The sequence below is a fragment of the Phaethon aethereus genome (assembly GCF_964289735.1).
Source record: "Phaethon aethereus genome assembly, chromosome: Z".
Taxonomy (NCBI): domain Eukaryota; kingdom Metazoa; phylum Chordata; class Aves; order Phaethontiformes; family Phaethontidae; genus Phaethon; species Phaethon aethereus.
The window spans coordinates 73,155,121-73,178,984 of record NC_138577.1 but is presented as its reverse complement, the minus strand read 5'-3'; the positions used below and the strand labels follow the sequence as shown (position 1 = coordinate 73,178,984).

Here is a 23,864-nt window from a genome sequence, read left to right as displayed (position 1 = left end):
TCTTTCTTCTCATGTGTGTGTGAATGCTTTGTTTTTAAAGAGACATTAGAATTACTTCCTACCTATTGACCTTTCTAAATCATAGCAAAGTTACTGCAGTCCACACTGACTTCTGTTTTATGAAAATGTATTAAAAGGAAGCAACTGTTCTATTTAAAACACAAGCAACAATTCTTTACATGAGCCGTGAAAATGTACCATCTACTGCTGCTTTCTCCGGTCCGCAGATGGACACTGTATATGAACAAAAGACATATTAAAGTTTGTATCCCGCCCCCAATTTTCATATCTTTTCTCCTTTTGGGAAGGCTGTGTGAAGCTGAACTGTCCTGCAGTAGTACTTTCAACCAATTCACTTGAAATATCTAGATACATAATTTGCTCTCTCTGTCAGTGGTAGGGGAAATAGCCTTAGTTGGTGTAGTATGAAAGTCTTGACACTCAACCACTTATGTCACTTAAAACACTGGAAAAAGTGAGAGTTTCTTAGATAAACTGCAGTTAGTCAGAGCCTGGTCCTATAATAAGGGAGCATGGTGAAGGATAGTAACTTACAGTCATTAACAGATAGCAGCTTGAAATTTTAAGAAGTGAAGTAAGAGCATGCTTGAGGTCACTTCCATAACTGAGTTAATTACTTACTGAACTGCATTTATTTTAAATCCAAACAGCATTTGCACAATTATCCTATTAATTTTCTAAGAACTTTAGGCTAAAAAAAAAAATAATACTATTTATTGATTTGAAATTTTGGTTTTTACAACAATCTGTGCAACTACATTACGTAGCAAGTACCATGTTTTTCTAGTTACTAATATGGACATAGGAGGTGGGTTGCCCTTAAACTGTGGTTGGCTTCATCTTCTGAAAAGTAGGAGTTGTCCAATACCAAGCCCAGAAAACTCCACGCACATAAGAATTTAACTGCATGAGAAGCAACCAGCCTGGCTCAATCCTGATGCACAAGAATACATACTTTTACTGCAACATGCCCAAGAAAAAAAAAAAATCCACCTGGTGTCTTCAGTAAGACTTGGATCCAGCTATCTTAAAAGAAAAAGGCTTTGAAAAGACATGCTGTCTGCCCTGTAAATTGGTTGCTTATCTATGGATTGTTAACACCGTGCTTTCTTTCTTCGATTACCAAGTTCAGAAAAATGATCTATTTGTCAGGGTAATGAACAGACTGTCACTTGTGCCAATCTATGAAAGGAAAATAGTGATGACGTATTTGTAGCATTCTGGATAAACATGTTGGACCAAAACTTTGGACCTCACATTGATACCTAGCATTAGAAAAATAACCATTTAACATTTTTTCATAAGGAAAATCAAGTTAAGATTATATGAATAAAGACTGGGAATGGGTGACTATTCACCACCTACTAAAATTCAGCTTACTTGAATCTGTTGAAATTTGGACATCTTTTGCTGATCCCTGTGTTGACCCATCAACATCATCATCTTCATCTGTGAAAACAGAAACATTTTAAGAAAGGATTCTTGTTAATTTGAACTAGGGGGAAAAAAACCCAAACAATCAAGTGTTTGTCATCTTAGGATGTTTTCCATCAAAGAAGCTAACACAAAAGAATCCAGTCAGAAAAGCACACTTTCTTCTTCTGCCAATTTTATTATAATAATCCATACTATAAAAGCAGCATTAAAAAAACCAAACCTGCATTGTCATGTAACTCCAGTGAAGGCATACCTGAAGTCCTTCTACTGTTAGCCACTACTGCATTTCATCCCTTTCTCAAGGGCATGTTTGTCAAACAAGCTGCAATGTTTGCCTATGACCAAAGTATATATGGTTTCTATTAAGTTTTAAATTACCAATTCAGTCCAGGAATTGCAGTAATAGCTTTCCAGTCAGAAGTATGAGTATTACATAAGTAATTTCCATAACTGAAAAATAGATTTGTTGACACCCAAAGAGAAAGAAATCACTGCACTCCAGAAGAGGACTCTGACAGCAGCTCATTGCTCTCACTAAAAGCTAGGAGCTAACATGTCAGATAATAACACAGCCTGTAAAATCACACATAAAATATTTACAAAAGGTTAAAATAAAAGCTACTAACATCTACATTTGCTTCTGTGAAGATAACATCTTGACTGCACTGTCATTCCTGACACTCAGGTCTTTCTTTATAGGAAGACTGGTGCCAAATCCAAACGTGGTAAATTTTTCTTCTCTAAGGGTAGCAGTAGCATGCAACATAAACCAGCCCTGTGTGCTGATTGCGTAAGAGTATTCATGCTCCCATCCATTGACACTCCCCATCAGTCTTGACTGGGATGCAAAGCAAACTCCAAAAAGATATAAGCCAGGCAACACCTTTATAAAAACTATACCTAGCAGTTGAGGGAGAGAGCAGGAAATCAAAGCACAGAACAAGGGAGAAACAGTAAAATATAATCAGTAAAGATAGATCTTCAGAGCAAAATAGGTACTAGGTAAGTCAGAATCCTAATGCAGGAAAACCTTCCAAGAAGCAGTATCACAGCATGTCCAGAAGGGTACTTAGCAGGAGTCCTAAACTGGAGACCAGGTAACTTAATATTTGGGTAATGCTTCAACTGACTACAAGAAAGTGCAACAATAATGTTTCTGGGTTGGGTTTTTTAAAATATAACAGAAGGGTTGAAATACTTCCCCTGCTATAGTTGAAAGACAAACAGATTAAGCTTCAAATCGGAGAGAAATTTAGACAATATGGTCTTGAAACACCCTGATATAAATGGAAGCTGAATGCCTTCTCAAATTTCACTTCAGACAAAATCAAATTAAAAAAAGAATAAGTAAATACAGCAATAAGAAATTAAGGAATTGCTGATTGCTCCCAACCCTCCCCTTTTTTGAGTTTAGATGGGAAGAAGCTCTTTCCTTCATTACACTTTCTCCCTCAGTCTGGATAGTAGGGAAATCTACACTTGGAGCTTCTTGAAACTATTCCAGTGAAGTTCAATCACTTGTTTTGAAATACGCTAAGACAGGAGTCAGTTGGAGGAAGGGGAGATAACTGCTCTACCATTGCTTCCCCTGGTAGCAAAGAGTTTTGAAAAGCCACTTTCAGAACAGAGATGTTTGCTGAAAGTTGGCCATGAAGCTTAGCATTTACTCAGCAGCAAAAGCTAATCCAGACAAATGCTCCCCAGCAAGTCAGGGATGATGTGCTCATTCTTTGTCTAGGACATATCATCTGGCACTTCCCAACCATTGGCTTGTGAAAAGCTGTGCCTGCAAGCAGTAAACTCATCCAGGCGACCACCAACACTTCTTTCATACTGCACACTGGTCTTTTCACAATCTTCTGAGCGATGCCCTTCATCAGTTGTGGCAACACAAGAGGACCCTCTGCGCATGCCACGGTGTGAGGACTTCTGAACGAGCATGCTTCCACAATGCATCCCACAGAAGTGAGGATGGAAGTGTTAATTATCCTCCAACAAAGCTGAACTGCTTCTTGCTCCCCCGCAACATCCCTAACACACGCAATCTTTAACAAGATCTGCCATCCAGAGCCTACGCCTCCCCCTGGAAAAGTGGCAGCAACTCCCAGGCAGCTGTCCTGAGCTGCTCTTGGTCAGAGGAGCTTCAAACACGTTGCTCAGGAAACTGCTGGACCCATGACACATCTTTTGGTATCTTTTGGCACATGCCAGGAGCTAGTGGGTTTTTGAAAGAAAATGCAGGTCTGTTCTGTGAACCTGGGTAACAAGGACTACCAGGCCAGAGCACTGAGCTCCCTCGACACAGGATAACATGAGAATTAGTTTAAGGCAATTCCCAGCCCTGCCTTTAAGGAAGAATCTGGGCAGAAACCTGTGTAGTGATGGTATTCAGTGCCTTTGGCACCGACCTGCAGACAGCTGAGCTCCAGCAGATGTCTGACAGCAGCAAAACTCCAGCAACAGGTCTTACAACAAGCCTCAAAGGGATGCGAATGGTGTAACAAGGAGCCACGCGTGAAGGCACCGGACTTGCACCTGAACATCAGGGACCTTGGTTCTGAAGCACATCACATCATTGGCTAAGGAAAAACAAAACAAAATGCCTTATGCACAGCAGACTGCAAGGCAGGTACCACACCAGAAATGTTATTCTCCATGCCTTGTTCTGAGCCACAGCCGTGGCCCATTGACCACGAAAAAAGGAAGATGTCAAGTGCTGGGGGCAGCCATCAAGTTCAGAGGTATGCGTGGGACCAGCAGCAGGAGGAAAGGGGAGAGTGCCCACGGCTCGGACCCTGCTCCCCTGGGTGCCAGCAGCCCCCCCATCCTGTGAGGCTGCTGCCCACCGTGCGACGGGGAGCTCAGCAGGAAGAGCAGAAATTCTCACAGACCAGCAGAAGAGAGATCTGGTGTTAGAAAAGAGATTTTTTCAGGGCATTGCTGTATTTTATCTGGGTATATGCAGGCTGAGCACTGTAAAAACACATTCTGGCTTTCAAAATGTGTCAGGTTTTCTTTGTTTTGCGCTTTTTTTTGTGTGTTTTGTTGTTGTTCTTGTTTTTATATGACATTAAAGCACTGGAAATGGCCCAGGTTAAGTTACTGAGTATTTCCCCTTCCCCATGCATCTGTTTCTGACCACTAGCTAATGATCTGGACTGCATTCTGTCGAAGTACAAGACATACATTTTAATTAAAGGAATGCAAAAAAATTATTACTTCAAAAAAAGTTGAATACGCATAACACAAACTCATACATTTAGCATATAGCCTAACTCCTGAAATGGAAAACCTTCTCTTCCATCATGTAAAATAATGAAGGAATAGACTAGAAGGTGCAGCTACAGCCTTGGATTCTTTCACTCAAGGTGCTCTGTGTTCCATTTTTACTCAGAGGCGATTTAAAAATTAAAAAAGGAGAAAGTTTAAGTCTCACATATTAAAAGAACACACCACTGTTTAAAAAGACAAACTTAGTTACAGTCACACCCAAAGAGGCTATTTAAAAGGTTTGTGATTAACTTCTGTTAATAATAATACAACTTTATCTAAATGCCTTTGGGACACTTGTAGAATACCCAACAAGACATCTGAATCAAGGTTCACAATGAGTCTTCCAGCAAAACCAAGCTCATCCAGTTGTCTATTTCATGACTTTCAAGTATGTGCTGTACTTTACCCTCCCCCACCAAAAAGCAAATTCATTAAAAAGAAAAATAACTCACTCAAAAAACCACGCCAGCCAACAAAAGTAACACTCTCCCCCTCCACACTTCTATAGGTCAGTTCAGTGTATGTAGGTTATGTAGCCTTAGGGTCATGCACTTTATGCAGTAGCAGAAGTCCCTGCCATAGCTTCTGCACGTGAGAACGCACGGCTCGTGAGAGCAACCAACTGCCTTCACCAAAACCAAAGCTACACGTTCAAAGCAGAAAGTTCAAGAACAACCTGTCAGGTTGAGAAAAGTGCAGCTGCAAATATTTAACTTCCACGACCTATATTCTGCCTACCTTTTATCTGCTTTCGTATTGTATTCAAGTACCAAATACTTCAGTGGCTTAAAAAAGTCTCTTGTTCCTGAAGAGCTGTTGAATAAACATACACTCTAGATGGCAGCAGAACACTACGCTGCTAAATACATGATTTCCTTTCAGCACAGAAAGCTTAAAAGGTCAGATGCTTAATCAAAGAGGCAAATACAAGTATCTATACGTGTGATGTGCCAAATAAAAACCACCATGTATATCAGCAATTGTTTGTGGCAATAACAATACTAATCTGCTAAGCAAATTTTTGGATGTTAGGTTTTCACTTTCCACATGCTTACAATTTAAAAAACTGTTTCCGAATTGCCCTGCACCAGTAAACAGAAGTTTCAGTATTTTGCATACAGTCTGCATTTAAAAATCTCCTTCCTGTTCTAGAAATAGCAAGAAGTTATCGTATTGCCACAAAAGCCACTGAAAATTAGCAATCATATGCTTCAGTGAATTACAGCACTTAGGTTAAACATGCTCATCAATTAGTTGCATTTCACTTTGAAACTTTTTACCTGATTCTGTTTGCAAATTTTCTGATATTCGAAAACAATGCAGTTTGCTGAAGTTGCGAGAAAACAATTGCACACAGCTTGGAGGAAGTATCATATTCCTTAATCTTCCAAAAGTACATTCTGGTGTGACAATTATGTAGCAAGCAGCATGAGCCTATAAATAGAAGCATCAATTAAGAACTTAGTGAGACATTATAACAAAATATGCACTGGAATTGCAAAACTCAGGCTAGAACACATATAGACCTTTTGTAAATCTCTTTCATGAAATGAGTGACCCATTTTTCACACTAGATTTTGATTTGTTTTGTTCAGTTTTCATACAACCAATAATGGGAAGTCTTAACATGTGAAGAAACTCCAATTACTACAAAACTGCTCCATTAAAAACTAAACAGAGAAGTTTAAAGTTTTGGTCTCAAACCCAGGATCTTCCATTCTATACAGGTATTTACTGGGGGAGGTGGGAAAGGTAAGCAGGTTATACTGAATAGCTTGAAAATAGCAACATCCTCTTACACAGCTGTACCCACTTGCAGATTCAGAGATAACATTGTTTGGAGTTTTATTCCAAAACATGACTGGCTAGTTTCTGCCTTTGTACTTGTGTGAGAGATCTTCTGCCAGTACTGAATACACACACACCTTTGTACGTGTGACCATATAGCATGTTACATTTGTTCAACTGTTCCCAAAGAAAGCCCCCCCCCCCCCCGGCCTGAAATTATAAATCAGGTTAAAAATACAAAACCCATAATATTTAAAAAAAAATTGAAACTATTCAAATCATACCTGAAATACTGAATAACCTCAGAGTTTCATTTTACATTATTATTACACAGAGTACCTCATCCTGCACTGACTGGCAAATTAACGATTCATTACATACACTTTTCAGTTCCCACCCCATCTGGTGCTACTTTGCACTTTCATCATATTTCAGTAAGAGGTAGCATTAAGTGGATGGACCAACTGTTACCTACACAGCAGACTCTGTATCAGCATGTGGCTTTCATGAGGATTATTGAAGGTACCATTCAAATTGCACAGGAATTAAACATGTGTCATGTGAATGGAAAAAACACAGAAATCAATACTGACAGCTTAAAAGAACCCCAACCACACAGGTTAAGAACTATTCTGCAATGAAAGAGGAATAAGCATATTACAATGGTAAGTCTTTGACCTTGCAGAATTCATGTGATTTGAAAGAAATTCTAATTTCACACAGGAAAAGTAACTGCAGGCTTCTAAGCAGAACTCTAGAATTATTAATCCCTGATGAATTTTAATTCCATTGGATTTACATAAAATTTAACTGTGGTTTTGAAATTGCTCATTTTAATGATTAATGGGGTGGTAAAAAAAAAAAATCAGATTTTCCATCCAACTCATAAATATATATATTTACATAAATAAGTGTATAAATGAAGTGTATTTGTAAAATGTATATAAAGTATATTTACAAAGTGTTCAAATAAAGTATATTTATTAAAACTGTTTAAATAAGCATGTGCATATATATATGGTTCTCAAAAATATATGCAACAGCACAACATACCAGGATGCCACACCATTCACATCTCATGCCAGAGAGCACCTCAGAAGAGCCACAGGTTTTTTTGCAAACTTCGCAACGAGCACTTGAAGAAAGGTTTCCCTCCCTCCAGTGGTGATGATAAGTATCCTGGGGGAAAACATCACAACTTAGCGTTACACGAAGAGATACAGAAGCATCTTCAACCTAACTTTGAAATCAGCAACTCAAACAGCTCTGAGGAAATACAACACAGACTAAGACATTAAGTATTTTCTCACTATAAATATGAACTGGAACAATCTTACATGTCACTGAAATAAGTTTATCAAACTATTAAAAAAAAAAAATCACATAGTGCTTTTTCTTCACAGTCCACCAAAATCAATATTCTTTAAAAAAAAAATGCCTGAAAAGTCAAGATTATGCATCTATTTTATAGAAAGAAGCTGGGCAGTCTTGCCTCAGACAGACTGCAGGAAGCCTGAGGAACATGATAATGTTTGCCAGGGATGCCATGGAGTCAACAACTCAACATGGGGGGGGGCGGGAAGTTCCATGCCAGCTTCTGCAATGCAAATTTTTAGATAAGATGCTTGTTTTTTTGTTTTTTTAATTAGGACGCTGCATACAGCGTACAGACTTTTCGGCATGGCTTCAATATTTAATCATGAATATGTCAGAATTAAGATCATCTCACTATCTGTGATACATTCTGAAGCCACACATTTCCTTTGCCTGCCAATAAGCCACAAAAAAAGTGCTTTGACAACTGGCAGCATGCGACAGAGAAGGCCAAGACTCCTCCCCATCCTCTAGCCCATGTTTTCACACCAAAAATGCATGACCACTTTCTGCTTCAGCAGCATCCGCACTTACGTGGTCCTGGTGCCCGTCCTGGTGACACTGCCGGCAGTCACTGCAAGCAAACAGGACACAGTCTGTGTGCACATGTAGCTCACAAACTAAAAGCATAAAAACAAGAAAACTTCTTTAAGCTGGAAACCCCGGGGTTTTTTGCAGCTCCTCCCTCCATCCCTCCAATACTCCTCCACTCCCTTTTTGCACCATGCGTTTCCTCTATGCTCTTTTCTGTTCATAAAAGAAGTTCATCTGCACTGTCCTGTGTTTTGCTCGATTTCCTTTGTGTTAAACTGATGCAGCAAGTACAAAGAAAGACTGAGCTGATTTTGCTCATAAGCACTTGCTGCATTTCCCCCAATACAGCAAGTTAGATTTCTAACAACTGCTTGGCCCATTACAGCTTTGTTTCACAGTTTCACAGGAACCACTGCCTACTCCAATGTAATCATGCCTGAAGTCTACCTTGATTTAACCAAGCCCCAAAGCAGCAGAATGTTAGAAGCATGAACAGAAAGTCCTCCTCCTGCACCCAAATACCACCAAGTCCTGTGTGGTAGTCACGGTCTTCCCGAGGCTGCAAAGCGTGATTTACTCAGGAAATAAATCCTTTTTATTGCAAGATGACACTCCACGGATTTAATTTTAAACCTGACAAGAATAAACTGGTTTGTTAATCTCAGAGAAGATTTGTTCAAGCTACATATGCATACGGTAAATCACCATTTCATTGTTAGGAAAAGGAAAATAGTAATTTTTTTTCAGCACATTGTGCTATGTAAGCTTAACAATGTCTTCCACTATACCTGTTAGATACTGAGGCTGGAAGAAGTTTTAGTGAAGCCTGTAAAGTTTTAGGCAAGTTTGTCTTTGGATGAAGTACCTTCATTATCTAAAAGCTAACTTGAAGTATCAGATATGAAAGCAAAATAGAATCTACAAAAAAAACCCCCACAACCTCAAATCAACGAGCTAAAATACTGTGCTGCAAAGGATGTAATTTTAAAAAAACCCAAACACTACTAAAAGATCTCAATTACTTAGCTTCATTACTGCAAGAGTTAGGAAAGTTCTCTATGGACCTCATAGACAGAGATGGATGAAAAAGATCCTCCTTTAGCTGCTTTTTAAAGACTTGTGTATACTGTACTCTGGGAAGGCATTGGATTTTCCATCAATTAAATGAAAGTATTAGGCAAGTGTCAAATTCTTAAAATATTTTTTTCTATTCTGCTCAAAAAGGTTATTGCTCCAAGCACATCACAAAAATCTGAAGACATTAACCTGAAGACTGGAAGGTAGCAACTACACATTAGCCATGGTATCTGAAAGTATCTTGAAAACAGTATTAAATTACATAGAGAATAATACCTTATTTTGAAATCACTCTCTGGACTCTAGAAAAGGTGATCAGTACTGACACTGTCTTATTCAAACCCTGCAGAAGACCATAATCTACCACCCCACTAAAGCAAAGCCTCTCTCTTAACAGGGCTTACTAAGTCAACCATAAGCTTTCACATACAGTCCCCCATACTGTGTATCTTCACCGAGATGAAGAACTTTTACATGAGGTGTGACATGGTCCCCCTCTCTGCTCACATTTCTCCATATTCATAGATATAAGAGGAATATTTTACAGTTTTGCCAATTCAGCTACCAGGCAAGCTAGATGCTTTGAGTCATATCCTCACTAATAGTGCAAGTTTCTGTAGACCAAATTACGGCTTCAAGGAATTAACAAAAGCATTGATTTTTTTATCGTTAATTCTGCTACCACAGGCACAGAATGCCCTTTGCTATACTCTGTAAGAACAGAGACGGTTTTCTTTCCTTGGTGTAATTCACATCTGCTGCTTCTAACACCAACCCCAACTCAGAATTAGTAAGAAAATGCGTGTATGTGAAGGGCGGGAGTGTCACAGGAGTTAAACCCTTAAGATAATCTTTCCTGTCAGTGGGATAGCTAAGTTTTTAGTACATAAAGATGAAGTCAAATCAGTGGGCCTACAAAAATAAGTTTCACCTTTATCAACCCTTCCATAATCTACACAATTCTTATCTCGTAACAGAATGGCAGTTTTCTGTTCAAGTCATGAGTGCTGTAAATTCCTCTATAATTGCCAAAACTCCACGTTGGTTAATTTCAGATACATAAACTTGGCAGAATAACCTTTAAAATCTTAACTGCCTGCCTCCCCAGCAACTTTGCTGCCCCCAGTTGATGCTTAATAAGAAACTTCTGTAAAGGATCCAACACTGAAAAAATGTTTTGGTTACTTGCTTTCCTCTTTTTTTCTTTCCAGCCCTTCTTGGAAAGAAAAGGAGAGCAACTCTCACCATCATGAGTCCAGGTTCAACTGTTACCAGTGAATTCTACAGCAAAAACAGCTATCCAAAGCAATTAGTAATTCTCAGCAGAACTTGGGAGTTCAAATATTGTAATTTTTGCCAATGAAGTGTATATACTTACCTCACCAGAGGTTAATATACATGCATGCTTATTTCTAAGAACAGGTGCCCCCTCATGCCCCACAGAATTTAGTAGTTGTCTGAAAATACTAAATTTCCTTTCAAGAAAATGTATTTTATTGTAAGATATGAAGAATCCAAAACAAGTTATTTATATTATTTTAAAGGTACATCTAATAACGTCAATCATTTGCTTAGAAAAGGTAATTTTGTCTGAACCCTCTTTTCTATCTTTATTATGACAAGGATTCCAGGAAATGTTCTTTAAATTTCAGTGTCACAAGTGAACATCATAGCCAACAGTAGACTTGTACTACTAAGCTAAGCCATTAGAAGTTAACAAAAAAAGGAAGAAAGTTCAACATCTCCATCTGGATTGAAAAGCTCTAGAGCTTAAAACAGCTAACTTCTAAAACAAATTCTAGAAGTATTTTTGAAGCGTAAAGGAAAAATCTTGTGCATTTTATGAACCTCAACTTGCCTTTTTAAGCTACATTTTGGAAAAGCATCCGAGAAACAAGTTGTAGACTTACTGGTATTCAGAAAATGGGATAGCAAACAGGGAACACCTCACAAAACAAGAAAACTGTTTAATCCACACAAGGAACACAACTCAGAACCTTCACTGAATCAGTAGAAAAAAAATGTCCAGGCATTTGTAACACCTAAATATAACATGCAATTTCACGTGTTTCTAGTTTAAGAACACTTAAATGGAAATGTCTTAAAAAAAAAAAATATTCCCTTGCACTGGGTACAACCCTAATACAGTAGAATTAAAAGAGTAAGAAGATGAAAGCAAGTTTTAGCTTTAACTAAAATAGGTCACTAAACTAAAGCTATTTTCAAGAGTTCAGAGGACATAGCTAGCAAAAATTTTCTCTTCAAATTCCGTATGCTTATCTCATGCCACACAAGTTCTGCAGCTCATTAAGACAGATCATCATAAAAGACTTTGTGGTATCTGTAGCTCTTTGACCATCCCACCAAATCACCCAACTCACATGGTAACTCTATTAAGTGACAGATTCCCACTAGTCAGAAGAACATAGTTTAGATTTGTTATGCAACTCACCAGACAAATGCAGAAAAAACCCCACTGCACCATTATAAGTCTAAATGCCCTGATGAGAGAGAAACGTTTCCCCTACACGTAGGCAACCATATTACAGAAGACATTATCTTTAGCATAACAGCAATTCTGAAAGCATCTCAAATCCCTATAGAATTGGTTCTTCTCTCAATAGACTACCTTTTTTTAAAAAACATTTCACAGGTAATATTCTTTTAAAACACTAAATTCTATTCAACCTCACAATATCAACTGAACAACAGCTACTAGACAGTCAAGACTGGGGAGACAAGGGGTTGCCCCATGTCAAAATCAGTCAAGTACTCATGCCAACATGTATTCCAAATAAAAATTTTGATGTTTGGGTGATGTCTTTAATTACTGTTTTTTCAGAGAATCCATGTCAGAATACTCAGAGCAGTGCTATTTTGACAAATAATATTTTCAAATATCTTTCCATTGAAGGCACCTCATACCCATTACAAGCAACTGATATCTGAGACCAGTAACACAGAAGTTATATTCCGTTCTTTTCTAGAAAAGGGGAGGTTTTAGAAACGTGATTACCTGATGATTCCCTGTATCAAAAGCTTTACATTGGAAACAGAAATAAATTACCTCAACAGAAGTAGTCCTTATTTTGCCATAATAGCTTCTCATTTTTTGTACATCTCAGGCATTATACACCATCAACACCACAGACTTGCTCAAAGTAAATTGGAGGAAAGATTAAAGAGCGTACACACCTGACAAAGTTCGTGGTTTACTGAAGGTTACTGACTTATTATTCCTTAATTTCAAGTACACAGTTCCACAGTTAATGAGTGGATGATAAACTACCCAAAAATCTCTCAAACACAGTAAGCATGGATGTATGTGTGAGTATACACACATACCCTTGAGGTATGCAACGTAAGCAAACTGGGCATTTGTGCATACTGGGTAACACACAGATGGCTATAGAAATAGGGGTTTTTAAGTTACCTTCACACCGAAAGGCAGGTGACTCTAGTGACTTTCTGCACACAGTGCAAAACTTTCTTTTGTAATGTCCTGGAGGCCCAAAACAGTGTGCAACTGGAACCTGCCAATGAAGAATGCATAAGACATCATCAGCCACAACTTTCAAAGTGCCAGTTTCACAGAAACTGCTTTATCATGCAAGACAGGACAGCGTATATAACGTAATTTAACTAAGCCTGCAAATAAATATACAAGCAAATAATCCTTTTCTAAAGAAATCATGCTTAAAAATATATTTGAAATATTCTTTTTAAAATAATAATTTAAAAAAAATTAAAATTCTTGGGTTTTAATATGCAACATATATATTTTTAAGGGCTGGTCAGCATTTTGATGATTCACAGTGCCATGAATCCAAAGGTTTCCTTTGGGTTCAGTGCTGTGTGACTTACCTGGAATCACAGTTCTTCTGCTAAGTAGTCCTAATTGAATCAAGGATGATTAAAAAGTAATAGTTGCACATGTACACAATATACTCTAAAGACACCCTCAAGACAATTTTTAAAAGCTCAGTGCTGCCACAGTCCCATACTCTCCACACGCTTTTCACCTCTTCTCCGAATATAAACCAGTGAACTGGCTCATCAGGACAAAGGCATTGGTCTCTGGCCAGCCCCTCCCAAGAAGTTCAAAGCCTATATGGTACAGAGCTCTTGAAGTACATCTATACTGAGGTTCCTGTTGACTGTAGGTGGAAGATGATACATTTCAATATCATCTTGTCAAGAGCTGTACCAGCAGTTTTAGCAAATGTATTCCTAGTATAGTATCCACTTGTCCTAAACAGGTAGAGGGGTTTTTTTGTTTAGTGATTAACAATAAAGACTGTAAGTGATAGACCAAATGAACAATAGAAGAAAAGATTAAAAATGAAGAATAAGAAACATATTTGAGCTTTATGCTTGTTCTAGAGACCACTCTTCCTACAAGACACACATCTTTGTTAAATTGACATTCACATTAGAAGGAAGCAGCATAGTGACATCTTTAAAATTCTAGAATCAAAATGACTTCCACAGAAGTTTGCCATGACTTAGGTATTTAGTATTATACATCTCACATGCCCTTCCTGATATGACAAACATATCAGATTTATCTTCTGGTTCTTGCATCACAAAACCAAATATATTTCTAGTAAAGGATTACAAATAGTTATGTAGGTGTGAAATGAAACTAATCATCCCCAGTAAAAAGTTGGAAACAATTACTTAAGATAGACATAGTCACAAATAGCTTCTTTTTCTCCCAGATGTACTAGTAAACAATCCTCAGAAGTTATGAGCAGGATTTGAAATTTTCTCCTTGCATATTAGGGTTTTCCTGGGAACCATTAACAGCAAATCTGGGAACATAAAATTTGATGACCCAGAAAGTCACTTCCAGTTGTAAAGGTCTAATTCCCACCAGTGTTTCTGCCTCTGAAAGCTTGGGGACAGTTACACTAACAACGCCGTACTTCAAGCATGTGCAATGAAATAAGTGAGATAAAGTTTTGCCAGATGTAACACAAGGAGAAAGTAACACTGCTGGAATTTTAATCAAGAAAAATCACTAACCCTGAAACTGCAAAGCATGTGGTTCTTCCAGTCCTCCTCAGAACTAATGTTTGGGAGGTTGAAGAGAGGTAAGAAATATGACTGTATTATCAGACACGAACAAGATCATGCACAGCAGCTGACCGATGAAGCAGAGTCACCACCTCATTGCCCCAGCAGACCGTGATGTCTGGAGGAATCCTTGGTCCCTGACTGACCAGGAAACTGCCCGTCCAGACCCCAGGCTCCCCACCACACTGGACTGCCAGCCAGCCTACCAAAAGGATTTCATACCAGTATCTCCAACATGATATATTACAAAACATTCTTGCTCCAAAAGCTTCAAATTTTTACTTTATGTACGAGTTTGGGAATTAAAAATACAGACAAACCATGCTTTGGGGTCCATCTCCTACTCCCATCAACCCAAATAGAAATTTCATTCTCTGCAGCCCTCATCCACACAAAGTGCATGGCTGTCTTGCATTATTGTTATAAAAATAAAGTAAAAGTCCAATCCCAGCTTGGTGGGAGAAGGCCACATGCCCAGAATTCATCCTACACAGTCAGTTCAAGTGCAGAAAGAGACACTGCGAACAGCTACGTGAGCACAATCCCAGCCAGACACAGCATAGTGCGAGGACTACTGAAAAGCCCCGGTGACATTTTTTCAGGAAATCTTTTCTGCACATCCCAGCCTGTCTTCAGGCTCCAAGTCATCTGCCTGCCCTACTCCTGCCACAGCCGCAAGCGCAGCAGAGCCAGCCATCCCCAAGGCAGCAGTATTCCCCTTGAAATCAGATGTGGGGGAGACCTCATTTAGCTCTGGAGTGGTGAATAACCTGCTTGGACACCCAGCATGAGCACTCGATCCCCTCAGCAACCTGAGTTTGGAACACAGGGAACTTTTCTTTCCCTTGCCATCAGTCTGGCTATTTTATCTTACAACTGGCATAGAAATGCAGGCTTTTCATTACTGTCACAGAAAGGTTCTGCTGAAGAAAAAGGACACTCTGTAGATTAAAGGATCAAAGTAGAGTTTTGTGAAAAACTGTTTATTTTGGGAAAGACTGGGAGAAAAGACTATGACAGGAGTCAAACTTATTCAGAGTCTGACTGCACTTATCTAGAAGGCCCAAGGGAAGGAGACCAAGTCTAAATTCTGCAGTTGTTCAGACCCTGGTGACAATCCCCTAAAGTCTCAAATCACTGCCAAAAAGAAGGGAACAACTTGCTGATTGAAATGATGGGTGAAAAGGGGGGAGGGGGACAAAATCTGTTCCTTCAACTTCTTCCTTTCTGAAACAAGCCAAAGAAACTTTGCTTATTATGATAAAATCACTGGAGAGCCTGGTGGGAAATGGGATGGAAATAAGATGGAAAAGCAGAAAAGGTAAAGGAGCAAGTACAACAGAATGAAGTCATTAATCACATCACGTTTCTACCAGCAGCTCCCTACATTTCTTTTGCTGCTGAACAAGTTCCAAGCACCCAATACATTAAAAAAAAAAAATCAAAACTGAAGACTGGGAAAGCCAGTGAGACTTGTCAGAACATGAAATGTTACATATTAGTCTTTAATTTATATCCACCTGTGTAAGTACAGCAAAATACAGACACATAAGGTGGCCTACAATGTTAATAATTTATGAGAGTTTAAAACCACTTTTCCAATACAACTACTTAAATTACTTTATGCAAACCACTAAAATCCATTTCCAGAGCAAAATACAGAAAACTTCTGCTAGTAACATCATTAAACAACATCTAACTGCCCTTACAGTATTGATCAGAAGCCCATTGGCAAAGTATAGTGGTAACACTCCATCATAAGCTCCAGAATGACTTTGCGCTCCTAGTTCCTATTTTGTTTTCTGTCATCTGTTAAGAAATCCAAAGCATTACAGAATGTAACATATTTCTGTAAAAGTTCGTATCAGCCTGTAATACAATTTCATCCTACAGAAACTTGAAACTTAGATTCTAACCCCTTCAGTGCAATCTGTGGACATGCACAGCAGTTCTGCATCATACAGAAAGAAGAGCAACACACTGCTCTTAAAGTCCAAACTTTGGAAGAAAAAGAAAGGATAGAACTGTTTTCTTTTGTCAGTGGCTTTTAAAATTGTTCCTCATTCTGAAATGCCACAGGGTATCAAGCATGTGGCCAACAGCAGATCATTAATTTAAGTGCTCTTCCATTGAGGTGGAATCACTACGTACAGAGCAGCACATCTACCGCCCAAACCCTCTGGTTTGTGGATAGAGTCAGGTCAGGTCAAGCCTTACTGGTCTGCAACCTTCTGGATACATGACGAGGGAAAAATATAGGTCCAGGAAGGCCTGTTCTTCACCCAGCTGCATTTTCCACTAACTCAGGCAGAAGAAAGTTTTTGGCCTGAATCCTGAGCCAAAGACTTCCAGGCTCAAAGGGGAACAAGAAAAATATAGATATACCAAATGCCAGAGCAACAGCTGCTGTTTTGGGCAAAAAAGAACAACCTGCTAAAAATTTTTCCTAGGCCTGTGTCTAAATATTATTTTGCCCACGCATCTCCTTCCCCGTCACATCAGAGAGATTTGCACTTGACAGGACTTTGTAGAACCCACCAGAGAGACTGAGAAAGCAGGGCTGCAAGGACCTACAGTACTGTAGGCAGATCAGCTTCCGAGTAGGATAGGGTATACAAAAATAGCGGTACAAACACTCTCACAATAGCCTCCAAAGGTTGAGCAAACGGAATTTAACTTAAGGTCACTAGTTTTCAGTTCAAAAACACTGTGGCATTTTAAGGATAAGCACAACCATCCTGGAGCAACAATCTTCATGAAATGCCCACAAGAGTAGTCACATGGGGTCTTGCAAAAAGGCTGCTCTTAACGTAAAGCCAAAAAAAAGTTCCTGACACAAATTAAAATGGTGTTTCTGAAACAAGAACACGTTCCATGGATTTTCATGCATCCAGTGCAAAAATACATCCTTATCTAATGCTCTTAAGGTTCACTCCAACACCAAAAACCTTTGCTCTACAGAGGTAGATATGATGATCACATCTGAGTACAGCCCATCATTATTCTGCACAGGTTAATTAAGTGTCTAGACCGCACCCTTTCTGAGAGAAACTAACAACTTTGTGATTCAACTTTTCCCAGTATTGACATCTTTTCCATTACTTACTTACTACTCAGTAATCACAAACAGCCCTTTTATTCACTTGAAACCTTTCTGCTTTAGTAGCAAAAGATTTCTGCAACTTAAATACACTGCAGGCACATGAATGCACTCTATTTCCACTTTTTCCTTTTAGGCATAATGCTTGTCAACTACTCATCAGTTGTGTCCAAATCGACATTCTTCTGAGCACTTGATATATCAGTTGGTATTAAAAAGCAACTTTAAGTACATATTCTATATGGAAGTTCTGAAATCAGATAAGAATACAAAGCTAAATGGTGTGTCAACATATCCTAGGACAGGAGACAAGAAAATACTTGTTTTTACAATACATAATATAAAAGAGGAAAAATATTAAGCAAGTATTTTGTGAAGTCAAGTTCATGTTACAGATCTAACTCCACCACCACCGCCACCAAAAAGATACAAGAGGGGCAGGACAAAAAGTCCCTCGATTGATGCATGCCAAATATACAGTAGTTTGAAGATGAGATGTAACAATAATTTGCCAACCAGCTTACTCAAACATTGCATTTCAGCCATCTTCTATGACAGTCTGCTGGGAGAAGCAGTAGGAAGTTCAGCAAGCGTTCACGGCAGCATTTTTTAACCCATGTTGATATAAAACCTCCAACACCTGCAATTCCACCAAGGAATAATTTTCCAAAATCGGATTCTTCCTATAGTCTCCAGAACTCCCACCCAAGCTAACCACATCAAATTCTCCTTCCCAGCTTGCCAAGCTCTTTCACATTTGTTAAAATGTCTATGAGCCATTTGCAACAACATTCTTTAAAAGCTAATTCTCTGAGGAAGTCACACAAAAAATCCATCAAACATTGCTGACAGCTGAATGAGATTGAGGGATTTTTTATTCCAAGGCAAGTAAAGCAGTAACCAAACCTTGTCTTTGTCTCACGTTTTGTGGAGCTTCCCACTGCTTCTTGGGCAGGGAACAGAGGTAGGGAGAGAAAGCAAACAAAAAAGAGGTGGTATCCCAATACAGAAGTCCTTCAGCCGCAGAAAAATGAGATGTTGCTGTTGCGTATACAAAGTGTGAAGTGTCCAATACAGAATAGATTATCAGGAGTGGGGTTAGGGCAACTTACCCTGAGTATCCTTTTTTCCTCTCTTGTACTTTCAGTTCACAAGGAACTGACCCAGACAACCACCTGCACACAGCTGAATCCCACAGCCAGAGGGAGAGACTCGGGTCAGCAGGCAAGCACACCACCTGCTTGCCCAAGCAGAGACCTCTGTGAGCACCACAACCTTCCCACTCACCATCACAACCCATGAGCGCAGCAGCTACCCATGTCCTGAACTGCAAAGCCAAGTTTTATTTTTAGCATAGAAAGCTTCAGGAGAAGCTGATGACCTAATCCAGCACTTTTCCATTCTAGACAACCTGGCTTTAAGAACAAAAGCACACAAGAAAGTTTCATGAGCCGCCTATCAACCCTTCTTCAAGTGGAAATGTTTAGAAACCATTACAGCAATACACCAACATAACGACGAGGAAAAACAAGCATAGCAGAAGCCTAACTTCACTAAAACCACTTTTAATATGCTTTCATTTCCATTTAGTTTTCAAAGAACAGTTATATAGAAAACATACACTTCCATGGCAAATGTAAGGGGTAAAAAACTTGTAATACAGCTTCAATTTCAACCTAATAAGGGAAAATAAAACTTCACGTTTTACACCCAATCAAAGAGGTTTTGTTTTCACTGTTATTTTGGGGTTTGTTAGGTGTTGGGTGTTTTGGGAATGGGGCTTTTTGGGGGGGTTTTTTGTTTGTTTTGTGGTGGGTTTTTTTTGTTTCATTTTGCATTTGGGTTTTTTTTGGTTGTGTGGGTTTGTTTGGTTGTGGGTTTGGGTTTTTTGGGTTTTTTTTTTACGCATACCTCAGAGTAGGCAAACACTTATGGGAATGTAGGGGAGAGAGGGTTTGAATTTGGAAAAGTTGCTGAGACCTGACCAGTGAAACAAATCATACCCCTGCAAACCATAAAACCACAAACTTGTTCAGAAGACCGATCCATGAAGGCTTGTTTTGAAACATCATGACCTGAATCCAGTCTGGAATACTAAATACAGGTGATAATGATTAACAAGAGTGCAAACAAATTCTTAGGGCAGACCTGAGAGTGAACTCATCAAGAATGGTCTGAGGCTGGATGCAGTCATGGCATGTTTGTGACTCTGGGGGCCTTCACTTGACCCTGGGAAGGAAACCTTACTCTCAGGAATAAATGTTTCCATGAAACAACTGCTGAAGAATTATTCTCTGACAGTTTGACTTAGTACCAAATGACACATACTCTGACGAGTTTTAACAATTGCCATCTTCTCTAGATTAAATCCAGGGGATTTAAAAAAACTCATTTCTGTAAGACACTGAATATTGACATACTAGAAGGAACTATCAGAAAAAAAAATCCCACCAGTATTCCCTCTTATGTTGGACTTTTTAATAAATAAATAATAAACAATCGGAAAGTTGAGCAGGGAGATTAAGAAAATAAACTTTCCACACATTCTATAAACGATTGTAATTTCTTTTTTGCTCTATTGTGTTTTTTAAGCAAATGCCAAGTTCAATATTTACTTCAACAGAGCCTGCACGCAAACGATATCTCCCATATGACAGACTTCACTTGCATAGCAGACCAGGATTAATGCAACTTGGATGACCACATCAAGGAGGACAAGACTGCCCAGACAAAATAGCACAACCCAGTACTTTCAAAACATAATCGTTATAGCTCAACATGGATAACGCAGCTAATACAGCAACACTGAACTGCAAACAGCTTTGAGGGCTGACAACACTCAGACAGCAAATTCTGCTGCACAACAAGGATAGTTATATCTTACACATAAACAACAATTAGATAAAATTCATGTGTTGGGGCAGGTAGAGAATGGGGACTGGCAAAACAACCAAAAACTACACTGACATCCATGACTAATACAAGTGGAAACATAGTAAGTTTAAATGCAGGATTTTTATCATGCAAAAGCAAAGGAACAAACAGTATTTTGAACAATGAATTACATTTAGAGCAAATTCACAAAAGGAGCAGTCAGAAATGTTTACAACTCTGACACTCTGAATTAAACAAATGTTTCCCAGTTGGATTTGTACCATTCCCCCAAAGGCCCTTGCAAAGATATCTGTACCATCTGACTCACCATTCCTTCTCCCATGCTACAATGACTAAGCGCCAGCATACTGAAACAGTAGTAGATGCTACTTTACTGTCCCTTTACTCTGGGTTCTAAGACTTAGAGCAGTATTTCTTACTATTTTGCTGACAACTTTACATGTGTCAGACATCTTTTTGACATTTAAGCTAAAACACTAAAGGAACTTGTAAAGCTTTTTAGGATACAAAGAAGTGAATCCGATCCCCTTCACAGGTTCCTGGGTCTACACAATGTGTTCCCATAAACGTACTTTTAGTCAGCGAGGTCTGTAATGCACATGATTCTGATTTTACAGCCATGTCTCATTTGACTTTTGCATACGGCTCTAAGTACTGTTTTATTACTTGTTTAGTAAGTTTCTCATCTCTTTCTTCCCTTTTTTGTAACTCTTTCCCAAGTGGGTAATATACTTAAGTCTTCTCCTCAATAACTCAGCTGCACCCTATTATCTTCTTCACAGTTGATTCATCTTTAACATCTTTTAAAAGCAATCTCTTAAGCATGAAGTCTTGTGAGAGAATAAGTCACAGGGCATCTGAAAGCAAGTAATTTACCAATTACCAAAACAAATAAATTTGAATTATTACCATCAGTTGAAGTCCTGCCCTCTGATTTTTTTGCTTTGAAATCCTATGCTTTTAATGCAATTACTTTATTCTCTGGACACAATAAACAAGCAAACTTTTAAGATGCAGCAATCAACAGAAGCCAAAACCAGCCCCTTCGCTAGGCTGGGAAACTTTAGCATTTTCCCTGAAAGGTGTAATTGCTATAAAAAATTTGGTGGTATACAAAGTTGTTTAGTATGATACACAGTATGTTTTTTCTGAAAGTACTGATATTAATCAGTCACCCCACTGCATTTTTGCAAGGCTTTCAGGTAATGACACACCAGTAAGAACACCTAGTAATATTTAAAGAATGCAAATAACTGTTCTTCAAAGACAGACTATTCACAGCTGCCCACGGCAGGGACATCTCAAAAGAAATGTAACTTGCCTTTGAGCAGCTATAAAAGCCTTAATGGTGACTAACATAATTGATTTAAGCATTACAATATTAACATGCCACCACTTTACTACACCATGTTCATTAGTGATAAATTTGTGCTACCATCCGAAGAAAAAGACAAGGCAGTGTGTGCTTACTTACCCTTACAAGGCTAGGAGCAATACATGAGCACGGTATCTTGACATTCTTGAGGCACTTTTCATGAGACATGAAGTTGCAAACTGCAGAAGTAAAGTAAGAACTGTGACCAAGTCTTCACAAACAAAGGACTTTGTGAAAAACAAACAAGCATACAAAAATTCATATGGAGTCAAATACAATTAGGAACGCATATTTTCAATCACATTTGGTCTCCCCAATCACAAGTGCATGTGACAGGAATAAATGGGAGAAAACACCGTACTGTTACGCACTGAGCATAATGCATGAAAGAGACGCAATTAAAAATCACCAGTTGCATGCAGCTTTGAAAGTCAAAGGCAACTAATTATTTCTTTTACTGTGGAAGCAACAGGTTTAGATTTCCACCTGAGCTCCACAAAGCATGCTTTCAAGCAAGACAGTGTTTAAAAAAATAATTTCTCATGGGGTGATATTTTCCGCCGCTTCTTACCATGGATTTACATGATGTTAAGCTGTATGAAGAAAACAAGGGATTCTTTATTTCATTCCCACCACTTCGCATTAATTAGGAACTAAGACGACATGCAGCTATGGCTTTAGAGACCTCCTTCTTTCAGAATTATTTTCTAACTGCTCAACCATGCTTCAAGATTCTCATGCCCTGACCTCTGGTGTGGAAGCACAGACCTCCCCCAGTGCCTGGGCAGAAGATCACTTGCCAGTGGCAACAGTTTGCACATCTCTGCTTTTCAGAAGCACGCTGCACCACTTCCTAGGTTTCACCAGCAACTGAAAAAACCACCACGCGCTTCAAGTGTCCCACCTTCAGCCCATTGCCGTTACTGTGTACGTGCTAGCCCTGTCAAAAGCAGACAGTTTTCCTCTCCCCATCCTTCTCCAGCTCACTGACTTCTGATTCCACAACACCACTTCTCCCATGGCAACTCAAGCATTACAGTACAAGCCCTTTTCTACGTGGCTTACTGCCAGTCCATGCAAAGTAACCTTTTCTTTTGGTGGCACAAAAAGAAGGGTGACCTCCCTTTTTATGCCCCCCTTTCACACTGATGCTGATCTTAATGTGAGCAGTAGGCAGGCATTTGTGTTTTATTAGTCTGCAAGTCAAAGCAGCAGCAATGCAAGTCACTACTGCGTATAAACATGTTATTCATCATCCATGGTTGAACACAGAGCAATTGCTGCACTGATGAAAGAAAGTGGGAACGGAGCAGATCCAAACCTTCTGCTGGGTGCTATGAAGTGTTACGTTTATCTTTAAGGCTGATAGCATTCCTGACTAAATGGGGCAGATAAAGGGTGGAAACAGTCAGCGAAGAGATGATAAAGCAGATTCTCAGAGCTGAAAATGCAGATGTCCAACACATTTGAGGGTGGTCACTATGGAGGAAGGAGCACACAGCCCATGAGCACAGAGGAGACCAAAGAGTACAAAGTGATTGTCTGGGCAGAGGAAAGATGCATCTCTGGCTCCAGAAAATAGGTACAACCCCACATAGAGAACTGGTCCATTCGTACCATGCTTATGTATGTTATCACAACATGGATGTAGGTAGACGTAACCTACTCTCTCCCCAGGTCTCCGCAACATTTCTACTGACACTTTTAGGAGGGTCAGCTGGTTGCTGTAAGAGCAGCTCTGCAGAGGCTGCAGGAGAAAAACTACCTGCCCATTACCAGCTAGTCTGAAATTTACCACATATGCCCTGCCACTGCCAGAAGGTATCTGCCCCAGCCATTAGTTTAGGTGGCCCATTCACTCCTTCACAGATGGTGCCCAAAGCCCAGCTGAACCTGGCTAAGTGAGGGTGA

At 39.2% G+C, this 23,864-nt stretch overlaps 1 protein-coding gene across 1 annotated transcript in view; it reads right to left on the bottom strand.

The window, feature by feature from the left end:
* The window catches only part of DGKQ (diacylglycerol kinase theta), a gene marked incomplete at both ends in the record, with an annotated part of 91,574 nt that overhangs the window by 42,040 nt on the left and 25,670 nt on the right, over positions 1–23,864 (bottom strand). Inside the window, 6 exons of the mRNA XM_082013229.1 lie at positions 1,402–1,470; positions 6,012–6,165; positions 7,573–7,698; positions 8,428–8,513; positions 12,938–13,037; positions 22,053–22,132. Coding sequence (XP_081869355.1) covers positions 1,402–1,470; positions 6,012–6,165; positions 7,573–7,698; positions 8,428–8,513; positions 12,938–13,037; positions 22,053–22,132 — 615 coding nt within the window. The remainder of the gene's footprint in view (positions 1–1,401; positions 1,471–6,011; positions 6,166–7,572; positions 7,699–8,427; positions 8,514–12,937; positions 13,038–22,052; positions 22,133–23,864) is intronic.